At 42.0% G+C, this 13870-nt stretch overlaps 1 protein-coding gene across 6 annotated transcripts in view; it reads left to right on the plus strand.

The window, feature by feature from the left end:
* HDAC4 (histone deacetylase 4) overlaps nt 1–13870 on the plus strand; it is a 134502-nt gene that overhangs the window by 61333 nt on the left and 59299 nt on the right. For 5 of the 6 annotated variants that reach the window (XM_026075615.1, XM_026075611.1, XM_026075612.1 and 2 more), the window contains exons 10-11: nt 2698–2927; nt 12770–13027. In XM_026075615.1, coding sequence (XP_025931400.1) covers nt 2698–2927; nt 12770–13027 — 488 coding nt within the window. The remainder of the gene's footprint in view (nt 1–2697; nt 2928–12769; nt 13028–13870) is intronic. The other variant, XM_026075613.1, reaches the window with a different exon arrangement.

Below are 13870 nucleotides of genomic sequence, written 5' to 3' on the forward strand. Positions count from 1 at the left end.
GATTGGTTAGGCATGATTTCCCCTTGGTGAAGCCATGCTGACTACTCCTGATCACCTTCTTTTCCTCCACATGCTTGGAGATGGCCTCCAGGATGAGCTGCTCCATCACCTTTCCAGGGATGGAGGTGAGGCTGACTGGCCTGTAGTTCCCTGGGTCCTCCTTCTTGCCCTTTTTGAAGACTGGGGTGACATTGGCTTTCTTCCAGTCTTCAGGCACCTCTCCTGTCCTCCATGACCTGACTCTTGATTAAGAGCCACCAGGAAAGATTTCCCCTCTTACCCTATCACCAAAATTTTCCTCCTCATTTGTGCTGACATTTGCTTTAAAGCACATGTGGGAAGTGGACTTTTTTCTTCTAACTGCCCCAAAGCTTCCTGGAGTTTTCAGCATATTGTGTTGGTTTCCAAGTGCATTCCTTCTAGTCCATCTGCTATATGTGGTGTTTTCAGGGCAGGTACAACCTGTTACAAACCACCACTTAGGAGAATCTTCACTGTACAGCAGACCAGCAACAAGAAATACATGTTCCAGATTCAGCAAATGACACAGAGCAAGCCAACACGGTCTCAAAAGCCATAAATGGGCTAGCTGCCAGATCTTGGTTAGTACTTCCAACTTCTTTGGAAGCAAAGGGGACATGATTAGTGTTCTGCAGGCAGCCTTCAGCTTGGGAGCTAGCCTCTTGACTGCTGCAAAAGGAGCCAGCACGGAGGGCATGCTTCTCTTTCTGTGCAGGAGGTTAGGCATGAGGGTTATGGGAAACCGAGAGTCACTGCTGGACAGAGGTTTGTTGCTTTTGTGAGTCAGGAACGAGTTCTGCTAGGCTGGTTTCTGGATCTTAGCTGGAGTTTAATGACCACCTTACCTTGAGTAGAAAGTGATGATAAAATCTAAGCATCATAACTGTGTCCCCCAATAGAGCAGGCTACCTTAGATCTGCTGTTGCTCTTGTGACAGGGTACTCTGGATAATATCCTTCATGTGAACATGCACGTCCTGAGTAGGAACAAGGTGTCTCCCTGAAAACCCTTCACATGGGACCTTGGTCATTCTCTTGGAGGAAAGTCATCTTCCAAGATACTGTATACAAACTGTAGAGGATCCCTTTCTGTGCTCTGTAATTTCAACTTTTGGTTAGAGGAACTGCACTATAAGGGAAACGGACCATATCCTTCTAAATTAAGCATATATTAAAAAAGAGAAAAGAAAACAACGCCCTTTTGCTTTACTCTATTCAGAAAAGCACAGGGTGAGAGAAATGCAGACAATCTTCTTGCAAGAAGAGAGGCTTCAGAATGAATCTGATTCCTTCAAGCAGGGTAGTTCTGTGAAATCAGTGGGCACAGGAGATAGTGTCCTGGGACAGGTGTTTCAAGGTGTTTTCCAAATGTCTGTGTTCAGCACGCTGCAGACTTCTGTACAGCTTCTCTATGTTCTCAGTGAAAGAAGAGCAAATGAAAGAGTGAAGAAACAACTTCTCCAGTCCCAGAGCTGCCTCATCTCTGAATATTACTGACCACTTGAGCAGTCTTTCCTTTGTTTTATGCAGTGAAGTAAAACAAAAGGATGTATATTTTGCTAAAAGCATGCGCAGCCTTATCCCCATTAGACACACAGCAGTTCACAGCATTGATGACTTTCTTTCCCAAGGCATTAGCTGGCAACGGTGCAGGCTTATTCTCAGCTGCTCCAGTCCTGGGTTTGATTTTGTGTTGGGCTTGTCTTCTTGTCCCAGGTTCCTAAAAAATACATTAAGGTATGTCTTCCAGAGAGCAAAACAAGAACTGGCTTACCATGAGAACAGCTAAGAAGAGAAGACACTTCCTAAACAAATGCCCTTACCAGAGATCAGAGAGGTGTTTCGCAGGACAGTCACCCAAGAGACCCCCTTTGACTAGGGCATGAGTAATGTGTGTCCTCCCAAAATAGCCTTTACATGTTCAGTAAGTTACCATCATGAATATAGACAACAATGATGGAAACAATTCTATCTTTTTGTCATCTTGTCCCTTAACCTACCTTCTTTCTAAATATATAATGGAGCCTTAAGGCTCTCATATTCCTTAAATGCTCCAGTAGAGAGCCTTTTTCCAAGGTACGTCTGATCTGAGGTTTATCAGGTGGAAGTTTTTGTTTCTAGTCATTTCTACAGAGCAGGTATAGTGCAGCCAATAGCTTCTCCGTGTGATTTAGAGGGAGAAGCAGCTTCATCATCATACGTCTCCCTTCAGCATTTCTAATAAGTCCACTGGAAGGTGTAATAGCTGGATACTGCGGGTGACAGATTGGGCTGGTGCTTTCCTGAGAATGAACCTGGGATTACTCCTGGACCAAGGCAAGCTGTAAGACTTTAACACCTCCTAGAAACAACCAGTAGGATGTTAAACCGTGTCATCTTCTGCTGGGAAATGGAAGGATCTATAAGGTATTGCTGATTTTCAGAAATGAAGCATTCCCTGGGGTCTCTGAGCAAACAAGCAAACAAAGAATTCAAAGGAAGACAAAGTATTATTCCATCCAACAGTAATTAATTGTTTTCTGTTCTCTTTTAAGGATACTTCAGCTGTAAATGGCAAGGTGACTGGTTTTAACAGTATATCTCATTGTCACCATCAGTGTTACTCAACAGCCGTTTTTTCCCTTCCTTTCTTCCTTTTTTTTCTTCTCTGCTGTTTTTTCCTCCATATTATCTTCAGACTGGTATCTTTCAGGACTGCCCCTCCATGCACAGTCTCTGGTTGGTGGAGAACGGGTCTCCCCTTCAATACACAAACTCCGGCAGCATCGCCCGTTGGGGCGCACGCAGTCTGCTCCCCTTCCCCAGAACGCCCAGGCCCTCCAGCAGTTAGTGATCCAGCAGCAGCATCAACAGTTTTTGGAGAAACATAAACAGCAATTCCAGCAACAGCAACTACACATCAACAAGGTAGGCATGATGCTTCCAAAGTATTTCTTACTCATACAGCATCAACACCGTCTTTAGCCAACGCTGTTTGTTTCTTGTGCTGTAATGTGTGTGGCCTCTAACTCCATTATCAATTGGCCTTCATCCTTAAACCTCTTTTTCATGATTTTGAGGGATATACCAGTGAGGATGTGGGTGTGCATCACCAAGGTGAGGATCAATACCTCTGTTGCAGGTAGCGGAAAGCTAGTACAATTCAAATTTGGAGCTTTCCAGTAATGCTTTTTGAAGTTGTCATTGCCGCCATCCATCCACATCAGCGTCTTTGCCTGTTTTGTAGTAAAGAACATAAAATGTTGTCAAGGTATATGGGGAAAATATATATTGTGCATATATTCAGCGCTAAAGGGAGAAGTAGCAGTAGTATGAATCTGAGGGAGAAAAAAGGGAGAAATTTCAGGTGAGAACAGAAAATAATTGAAAGTGAAGATACTCAGATTTACTAAAGCATTTTTCACTGGGATTACTTTGAAAAGAGAATAGCTGTTCTCATATCCAGTCCAAATTCTCTTTAACTATGGCCCTGTGTAAAGCATTATAGTTTCCTATCCATTTTATCTCCTGAAAATGGGGACAGTATTGCTGTGCATCCTGCAGGGGTTGTTTTGAAGATTAATTAGATGTGATTCAAAATTGCTTTGAAGAAAGAAAGCACTACATTTATTATCTTGCTCTCTGTAAATCACTTAGGGAACATCAGGTGAACATTGCAGCATGCCATTCATCAATGCACAGGTTTTGCAATTGCTATGCAGCCAAAATCGTCTGGCCAGGCATCCCAATATTATGCCTGAAGTGAAAGCAAAAGCTGCTTTGAGATGATTGCATGGGTATGGATTAAAAAAGACAAAATGTATTCTGATTTTATTTTTTTATTTTTTTAGTCCATCAGAAAGTAAAACTCACCTTTTAAGTGCAAGAGATCTGATCACAAGTGGTATGAATGGAGCTGCTACAATTTACACCAGCTGAGATTTTGTCCTGGTATTTCAGCAGCGAAAGTCTTGCAGTATAAAAGGGCTGTTGGGGGAAGGGGAAATCAGTCATAATCAGTCTGATATTCCTCTGACCCTTTGTGATTTCTACGGTTATGTTTAGGCTTTTCGAAAGATTATTCTCAAGGACTTCCAGACATGGTTTTCTTTTAGAAACAAGCAAATCCAGTAGTAGGTTTCAGACTGAAGGCCAAATGTGATGGCAGGCTTGCTTTGCAGATTGCTGTGGTTTCTTTTTTGGTGGCGATTTCTGCAAATATTTCCACCATTCCTGTCATCTGAGAAAATATAACTACTGGGAGCTGGATTCACTTGATTGTGTGGTGGCCCATTAGGAAAAAAAAAAAAAAAACTTTCCAGTAAGGAGAAAGAGACAATTTAAAGAAAGAAACTCTCCCCCCCCCCCCCAAAAAAAAAACCCTTTGTTTATAGAAGAGAGCTCAGGCAGGATGATTACACAAGTTGCTGACGTCAATCGTGTACTTCTGGATATCTGCCACTAGGTACCGCGTGTGCCAGCCCTGGACTTCATTCAGCCTCACACACCACCGTGGCATGGAGCTGCTGTTGCCATAGGAATTTAGCTTAGCCCACGCCAAATGTCCTTTGCGTAATGAACCTTAAGATGGGGATCGTCAGGCTCGAGGCGTTAGGTACGACTCCTTTGCTAGGAAAGAAGTTGCAGGTCAGCGGCTGGTTTGTTTTAGGTTTTGAGGCTTTCCGTTGCCAACCCTTGTGAGCGTCCAAAGGCTTCACTGTGACGTACCAACTGCACTCATTCAGGCTTTCGCTTAGACCTCCCAAGAGTTTGAGCCTATGCATGATTTGAGTCGATTAATTTTTTTATTTTTTTTTTCTTCCAGAGTTGGAAATTCAGCTTTGTTACAATTCTGATATATCACACCTAGGGGAGAAGTTGCAGGGGGGAGCATGATTAAACTAAATGCACAAGGACCATTTCCATGTGTTTGGTTTATTTAAGTGATGAGTTAGAATCATCTAGTAACTAACTCTGTATGTGTGTGGCAAATTTATCCCATGGGATAGCATCCAATTGCTGACATAGAAAAAGACTTTTCCCAGACACACAGATATTTTAAGACCCTTGTGTGTAGGAGAGTAAGGGCACAACTAAAAATAATATAATAGATTGCTGCCTTTTAATTATTAGCAGAACTGACAGAACTGTCTGTTGTTAAATGTGTTGTATTTCCTGTAAATAATACGAGGCTGCTTTTGATAGCTTGTAATTTTTCCTAACTTTAAGCCTTTGGCCTTAAGCTTTCCCTGTTAGGTGTCTACATCAGATTAAATTTTTGAGAAAATTGCAGCCCAAACAAGTCTGGCTGTTTCCAAGAAGGTGGCTAAAGAAAATATGTGGTTTTGCTTATGATTATAAATAATAAGAATAACAATCTAGGGAATTTTTCTGTAGAGCCCTGGTGCCTRAGGCTTTGGAGCAGAGATTTTGTCAAACGGGAAGAATGTGAGGAATGACAGAATGACTGGGGAGGGAAGGAGAGGGCGACGTGAGGGGTTAGGGAGAGTGGTAAGGCTCCCTGGGAAAAGGGGAGTCCCAGCCCAGCCGACCTGGTTGCTGTCACCTGATGGACTCCGTCTGCATTTGCTTTGAGGAGGGAGAAAAAGTAAAAGTGGAGATATGAGAGACATGCATGCAAAATGGAGTGAAAAGAATGTTACTGAAGTTGCAAAGCTGCGCACGCAAGCTAGAAAATAGGAGTAGTTAAGTTTCCCATGCTAGTCTATCTCGCTTCCTTTTTTGCATGCTTTTTCATAGGATTTTTAGTCATCACATGCTATTTCTTTTGCAAGACTCCGAACTTAGTACAGAGGAGAAATGTAAAAACAAGGCTGCTCTTTGATGGAGCCCTCCCTCATTTGTTGCAGAAGTTGGAGGACACGTAAGGAAGGAAGGGGTTTGCTGGAAGAGGAAAAAGGGCCTTAGAGTTAAGGCTGTTTAACGTCATCACGGAGAATTGGCTTTTACCTCCCTGTCACAGAGCTGTGTGAGGTTGAGCTGTTCCGTTAAGCCAGCGTGCTCCTGCAGGGTGGCAGTTGGCAAACCACGGCGTACCGTTCATTTTCTGAACGCCCTTTTTGGGCCATCTGGTCCACGTTGTACAAAAGCAGGGCTCCTAGCTGTAAAGGTGTGCTTGTGCATCCAAAATGCATGATGTTAAAATCAACATATCGAACTGGAACACCAAGTACGGCACTTTGAGCACAATCTCTGCTTTGGCTCCTTATTTGATGAAATGAAAGCAGTAGCTCCCCTCCTGCCTCTCGTGAAGACAGATATGTTAATATTTGCAAAGCACTTGGGTGCTCCAGTGATGAACACACTACAAAACACATGTAGAAGTCAACAGCTCTTTCTCCTGAACCAGGGTTTGATACACTAAATAAGACTCTGGATAAAGTACTGAATGACTACTTGTTAATTGAGCTCTGTGCAACCTCTGATCTGAGCGAGGCATGTGTCCTAAAAGAATAAATACCAACCAGTCTTGCAGTCCTGAAAAGAAAAGCTTTATCTTTGCACAGGAAAACTGATCTGAAATGGCACAAATAAGATGAATGCTTATATTTCCTACCTTTTTCAACATTCAAAACCTCGAGAATGTTCTTTTAACACGGTTGCAGGGGATTTGGTGGGGGGGAGGGCGGGAAGGAAATGGGACTGTGATTTTACTGTATGATAAGTATATGCAGCAATACCAGCATCATCTCATCTTCAGCAATTATGATTTCTGTGCAGACTTCCATCTCTTTTAAGATGCAAATCGTAGTCTTTTATGCGCAAGAGATGAACAGGGATTTGCTCGTGGTTCTCTGTGGTGCTCTGGGCTAGCATTCAGAAGGGTATTTCTGTCTTGAGAGTATTCTGGTAACCTTTCGGGATCGGATAAAATAATTCCACACGGCAGCAATCTTTTAGTGGACCGCAGTTATTTCTGAGTTAAAAGATGAGGTTTTCAATGTGATAGGTCTGGAAGTAGCAATCACCTCTCTAAACAGAAATATGCAAGTGAATTTCCTTAAATCCTGTGCCAGAATACTCCGCTTTTTACCTTTCTTTAGTGAAGATGAGTGTTTTGGCCTCAGTCCGTTGAATGTATAATGCATAGAAGCCTGAACAGAACAGTTGATCTTCCTTTTAGTCCTGAATTATACTTTTAAGCAAATTAACACGGGAGCTTCAGTGGTTAAGTTATGGTTGTTTTGGGTAAAACCCATTTTTAGCAGTCTCTGGAAAGAGTGGTGTTTCTTCTGCAGTGGCAACATGTATATGCCAGACTACAGTGCCTTGACTTGTCTGTGGTGCAGCAGTGTTGGGAGGATACATTTTATTAACAACTAGAACTTAACCTTGTTGTTTCCTGATTTTTCCCCCTTTTTGGAACACATTAACTGCTTAGCCTTAAATGACTCCTGAAGTAGCTTTTAATATTTAACGTTTAATTTGTAATCTTGGAAAAATACAGTGTTTTAGATTGTATTGCCCAGCACTTAGACAGAGCTATTACCCTTTGAACAGTTTAAGGGAAGCCTATTTTGACATAATCTTCACTCATTTATTAGCCAGAACACCGTCCTTTCTTTTTTCGCCCTTCACTTTGTCTTTTCTTTGTCATATAAAGTAGCAAAATTCTTTCATCTCTTGCAAAAATGCCAGGGACCTAGGTGGCTTGCGGAGCCCAAACATAACATTGGGTATAATAAGCGTTGAAAAGATCTCCTGGAAAGCTCATTCAGTATTCCTGATATGTCTCTCCCTCAGTGGAATATAAAATGCAGTTCAGCAGGACATGAGAAGCTTGGGCTTCCTGCCTGTGTGTTTCTTCGCCCCTACAATGGCGTAAATGATGTTGAGCAGTTTTGCCAGCAGCCGCTGTTCCATGGGATGTTTGTTGCGGGAAATCTGGCGACATGGCAAGATGTGCCTGATATAATCAAGTCCGTAAGCCCACTTATTTGGGAGAGGGGAGGAAGAAAACAGCTTCTGATGATTGCAAGGTGTTGTTTTCTTGCTCACCCTCCTTTCCCTCTGCAGGCAGTCAGTGTTGCTTGATTCGTTGCAGTTCAGTTGTTCCCTCTCATCCAGGCACAGAGGCAAGCATTCCCTTGGCCCTTCCAGCAGGTAGCCTGCTTCAGATAGTTATTTTTTTCCCCACTGTCCAATCACTTCAGGAAAAAAAAAAAAAAAAGAGATTTTTTTCTAGGCTTCATCTCCTGCAGAACATGCTGCCAACTCACTATGTGTCGTATGTCCAGCTCTGCCTCTCCCCGTCATTCCTTATCATCTCTTGTTTCTCTTTGGTCTATGAAAGTTAAAAATTAAAAAGTCCCCACTCGGCAAGGGGTACCTCACATGGCTAGAACCATACTGGATAGGCAAAAGAGCAGGGCTTGCGTTGCCATTGCTGAGTGATTAATTCAAGTCCTCAGCAATATGTTCTCTTCTTCAAATGCTTGTCCACATGCCCACTCCCCTGTGGATGCAGTCTGTCTTCTGTCTTCCAGCTTGTGATTTTCTTTCCCTTGAGCAACCCAAATAACGTACCTGCTCCACAGTACATTCTTCCTGCTTCTTAATTCCTAGCCACTTCCTTGACTCAAGACAGGCATTTTCTTGGCTGGCTGTCTCAGGATGCCTTTGAGTTAAGCCGTTGTCTTCTTTTTATCTCCTGTTTTTTTTCTTTTTCACCAGAGCTGTCTCCCCAGTCCAAAGTTGTTCTCTTTCCTCCCTGTGTTTCACTTCTTTTTTCCCTGAGTTTGTTCTTCTTGATCTCCAGAGGAAGGAAAGTGAGGTTTCCACTTGGTTCTGCAGAGCGTGGCACAGTCACAACTGTGCAAAAGTCAGTTTTTCTCCCTTGCCCCCTGACTTTTCCTCTGGTCACTGGGATATTATGTGGTGTCCCACCAACTCTTGTATCTCTCACAATGCTGTTCAAGAGGGAGGAGGAGACTGCATGGCTGATCTTAGCAGTACAAGGAAGGTGGATGCTGGCTGCATCCATGCTGGTGTGTTCTGCTGTTTCACCCTGTTCACCCAAAACAAAGGGAAGTCACTCCACCCAGCAGGGTTTGCTCTGCATTTCCCAGGATGGTTCTCAACAATAATGCTGTCTTGTCCACCTTCCAGCACAGTCTTATCTGCACAAGTTTTTGACCAGATGTACTTATTTGGCAAAGTGGAATGGGCTTTTGGCATGGTTTCAAGCACGATTTCTTTGAGCTTCCATTACCCGTAGATAACTCTTGGGTGAGTTGTATGATAGTGTGATGGTCTATCCTTCAGTCTGAAGGTGCGTGCGGTTGTGATTTCAGCCTCCTGTCTGTGTCCTTTTTATAGTCAGTCAGTCCAGTGATGCTGAAGTTTCTGAAGGTATTCCCTCCAGCAGAGGTGCCCTTTCCCAAAAGACTTTTACTAACGTTGTATCTGAAAGCAGTCCACTCAGGGATTCAAACCTGTAGCAGCTTGTTCCCTGCCTTGGGTAACCACTTCCATGATGAGCAACACTACAGAAGTGCCACAGCCCTGTGTTGGACTCCTACACTGGAAGAGATCTTGAGAGTCGATCTAACTCAAGTTTTACCTAAAGTCATGACCAAATTTCATCTCTGTCAGTCGTAGACAGCTGAGGTGTTCTGTCACATTCATTGTTGAAGGAACGTTGTCCTTTAGTTATGTAGGACCAGAAGTTTCCTCTATAACTGCTTGTTTTCTTCAGGGAAGGGTTCAAAAGTGCACAATTCCATCAGAGTTGGTCTGTCAAGATAGGAAGCTTTGCTATATGTTCTTATGGAAGTTCTTCAGCTCTTCATCTGCTTCCGGAGGAGCTCATGACCTGCTGTTTAGGACCAAACAGGTCTCTGTGACACTTGCTGTCCAAAGTAAAAAATGCATTAGTTGGATCCTAGGAACTTCTCAAGCGTTTTTGCATTGGGGATTCTTGATTACTCTGTGATTACTTTATGAGAGGTGATAGAAAGTCATACTTGTAATGCACTATGAGGGTTTCCCTGTTCATTTCAGAGAAGCTCTTTGTAAAAAAACTTACGCAGAACAGTTTCATAAATTTCAAAAAATATAAAATGTTAAGAGCTCTCTCCCATGTTTGTAGCCTGTTTGGCAGTGTCTGCAGACTTCCCAGTGTCCTAAGAGAAGGTATCAGTAGATAGAATATGGTCCCTTTCAGATTTCAAATGAGCTGAAATTTTAGTAGCAAAGAAACACAACCATTTTTTTTTTTCCTTATGAGGCGTTTCACAGAAAAACAATTAATTCTTTGGATTTTCTTTATTGGGACCTGACATTGCCATGATTTTTTTCCCCATTCTTTGTATTCTGAAGAGGTAGATGAGGGATCTGGCCTGGTGATATCTAGTCTTTTAAACATGCTTGTAAATTGAGATGTCTAGTTTCTTTTGCACTGAAACAGCTGTTCAAGGCTAGAAAGGCAGTGCTCTTAACAATGTTTTATGGTGGCAGTATGTGATAGCTAGAGGAGATTGTGTTTGAAAAGAGGGGAATAACCTCATTGCAAAGGGTGCTAGAAATCTACTTCAGGTAAGAGTTGTTTATGGTGCATTGAATAACTGTTTATTATTTCAGATATATTTGTAAATATTTTAAATACCATCTTGACTTTATGTTCAGTCCCTTGCACTTACATTATCTTAGTTTTTTCTTAAACTATTATCTTGATTTTAACACAAGCACATACTCATAAAATTCCAGAAACGGAAGCTTTTCAGGGAGCATTAATGGATCTGGGATGCACACCCTTATGGAGTATGTTCTTAACAAAGTACATACTTTGCAAAATTTTGCTTTAAGGAGAATGAACTGTAGCGGCTAGGACAAATGGCATGCCAGGAGATTCCATTTACATTGGGAGAGCAACCTAAATGGTTGAAATGTCCTTGTTGTTGGCCACTTGATCTTTCAACCTTAACTGTAGCATTTTACACGTGTTTTTCATTTAATTCTTTACATTTTTATGGAGTTGAAATAATTGAAATCTTACAGGGAATTGCATTGCTTCTCATTTCCATTATGTTTGACAATGACATTGTAAGTTATTTTCCCAGCAATTACTCATCTTGCATAGTTCACAAGTTCATAGGTATCAAGTTCAAAGCTCAAGACTTGCAGTCTAAGCAGGAAAAAAAAATAGCAGAAGGTGATTCATGGTGATTTAATATCTTTAAAACAGATTTTATTCAGCTAGCCTGAGAGTGTTTCAGGTTAATGTGGCTTGGTTATCCAACGTGTATTACAGGTAATGAAATGGGGGCGAGCAGGGTAGGGAACGTCACAAAGGTCATTGAGAAGTTTTGATGAGTATTAAAGGACAAAATTGTTGGCTGTCATTAAGAGGGGTGAGCTCTATGGGGGCAGTCATGTGAACCCCACAGGGTTTTGTCTTAAGCTTCTAGGCTAGATATTGCCCTTCCTTGTATATTGCTCCTCATAGGAGTCAAGACATCCACAACTCAGTAATCCACAAAGTGCTGGAAAGATGTGGCCCTACTTTCTGGTTCTCACAGTGCTTGAATATTAAAAGAAGCTTTGAGCCCCAGTTATCAGAGATCCTCTGCTCCAGTTAGGAGCAATCCCTCGCCGTCCTCCGTGCATCGATTGCTGGCGTTTAATCCTTTATATGGCCTTTGTATGCCTAATCCTGCTTTGTATAGGTTTACTTGAGTTATATCACAGAGCCTTTCTTCCTAAGTTTAGAGGAAAAGTGATGGTTTCAAGTTTAGGCCGGTGTTCTTCAGTCAACAAGTTACTTATGAATAGTTGCTCCTTCTGCATATGTTCAATAAATGTGTTTTGATTTAGCTTTATTAGATTTAAAATCAGTATTGCTTTTCATACCAATGACCTAATCCGTATTAAAGCTCTACCCTGACAACTTTCAAAGTTCAGCAATTTTCTTTATAAGCCTATGAAATGGGTACAGTTTGTGCTCTTTTAAGGAGAGAAATGATTTATTTACCTGTGCTGGATTTAAAAACAGTTTACAGATTTTTTTTGCTCCAAATAAAAATCACTAGCAGGCTGAGACTTAAGAACTGTGAATTTTATCTTGCTACTGAACTTTCAAAAGCTTGAGCCTGTGTGAATTACAGTGAAAATTATATTGTTGCCTTTATTTTAGCAGGTGCTTTCAGAGAAGTTAATTTCCAGAGAAGTTCACTACCTCTAGTTAAGAAAGTCTGGTTAGAATGACTCTTTTACTTCTTGCTGTTTGTTTCTGTACAGAAGTTTAGTGTCCTCAATTTTCTCTGAACTAAACTGTTAAGAGTACAAACTTCAAAGGTGTCTGTATGATGGCATCTCATTTTATAAGATAAAATTTATGGGGTAATTCAAAAAGAAACTGAGCAAACAGGAAAGCAGAAACCCCTTAGAGGGTTGGTCTGTCATTTACTTTTTCTGGATTTTAATTGCCAAATGTAGTGATGGATCTTGTGCATCTCCTTTGTGGATTTGCGAATGGAGTAGCATCCATATCTGTGTAGGCTTAAGAGATTCTAATTTCTTTAGGGCTAAATCAAGCGCATCATTACTTGGGACACAGGATTTCTATGATAGCACTTAATACCAAGGTTGATCTGATCTTTCTCTTGCGCTCTTGTTTTGGACGTCATTTATAAGATACGAGTTGTATATCACAATTTTTGCTTTCCTGAAGCTGACTCCTTGAGGGGAACACAGTCAGCTTTAACTCTGATGGGTTATACTTCATCAGTTAACCTGTTGGATGTTTTCAGATCATATCAAAACCTAATGAGCCAGCTCGCCAGCATGAAAGCCACCCTGAGGAGACGGAAGAAGAGTTACGGGAACACCAAGCCCTTCTGGAGGAGCCATACAGCGACAGAGTCGCAAGCCAGAAGGAGGCCCCAGGGCTAGCCAACATGGTGCAAGTGAAGCAAGAACCCATTGAGAGCGATGAGGAGGAAGCAGAGCCACAGCAGGAGCTAGAGCCTGGGCAGAGGCAGGCCGAACAGGAGCTGCTCTTCCGTCAGGTGAGCTCTCAAAACATCGTCAAGGGGGGAGTGCTGGCGCTCTCTCTGCTCTCCCATGACAAAGATGTGAAAAATTAAGGATATGTCCATGGGCACGATACCAGTGAACTGGGAAAAGTACAGTGGCTAGAAGTGTACTGTATGCCCTGGTGATGAAGTTGAGGAGTTTAGCAGCGTATTGAGTGACGRGATTCAACCTAAGTACCGTTACTGTGAATTAAAATCAAGTAGATAGGTGTCTGTGAGGTGAGAGAGAGTTGGAGCTGCTAGGAGTAATGTCTGCAATCTCTGTTAGCTAACTGTACAAAAATATAGCTGCAACTGACCCGAATATCTAAGTTTAGTAAGTTCAAAATAGTTCAAGATTTTCCCAGGCTTTGAATGGTAGATTTTAATCATCATATAGGACTGAGCCCTCCATTTATAGGTAGAAAGTGAGAAGGTTAGCACTAAACTAATTTCACACATACACTCGTGCTTGCACCCACTTAACTAAGGCTAGTAGCATGTGGTCTATATAGATGACTAGACCTGATATTCATAAATGCACTATTACACGTTCTGACATAGGGTGAGGGGAAAAAAAGCCTTGCAGTGAAGCGGCACTGTTGATTTACAGAGTGAATTCCTGCATTATCACAGTGACCGTTTGGGACTTGGTTCCCTGTGACTGCCTAATACCACTCTAACAGAGAGAAGCTAAGGGAACCAGCTCTTGAGGGTTTGCCAAATAAAGAAATCTTCAGATAAAGTCAGTGCCATCCCTTCCTGGAGTCACCTTGTCATCTCCAAAGTCACAGGAAGGGGAATCTGGATCGGGTATGCAAAGTATAGTCAGTGTGC

This window comes from Apteryx rowi, unplaced genomic scaffold (genome assembly GCF_003343035.1).
Source record: "Apteryx rowi isolate R43461 unplaced genomic scaffold, aptRow1 scaffold_407, whole genome shotgun sequence".
Classification (NCBI taxonomy): domain Eukaryota; kingdom Metazoa; phylum Chordata; class Aves; order Apterygiformes; family Apterygidae; genus Apteryx; species Apteryx rowi.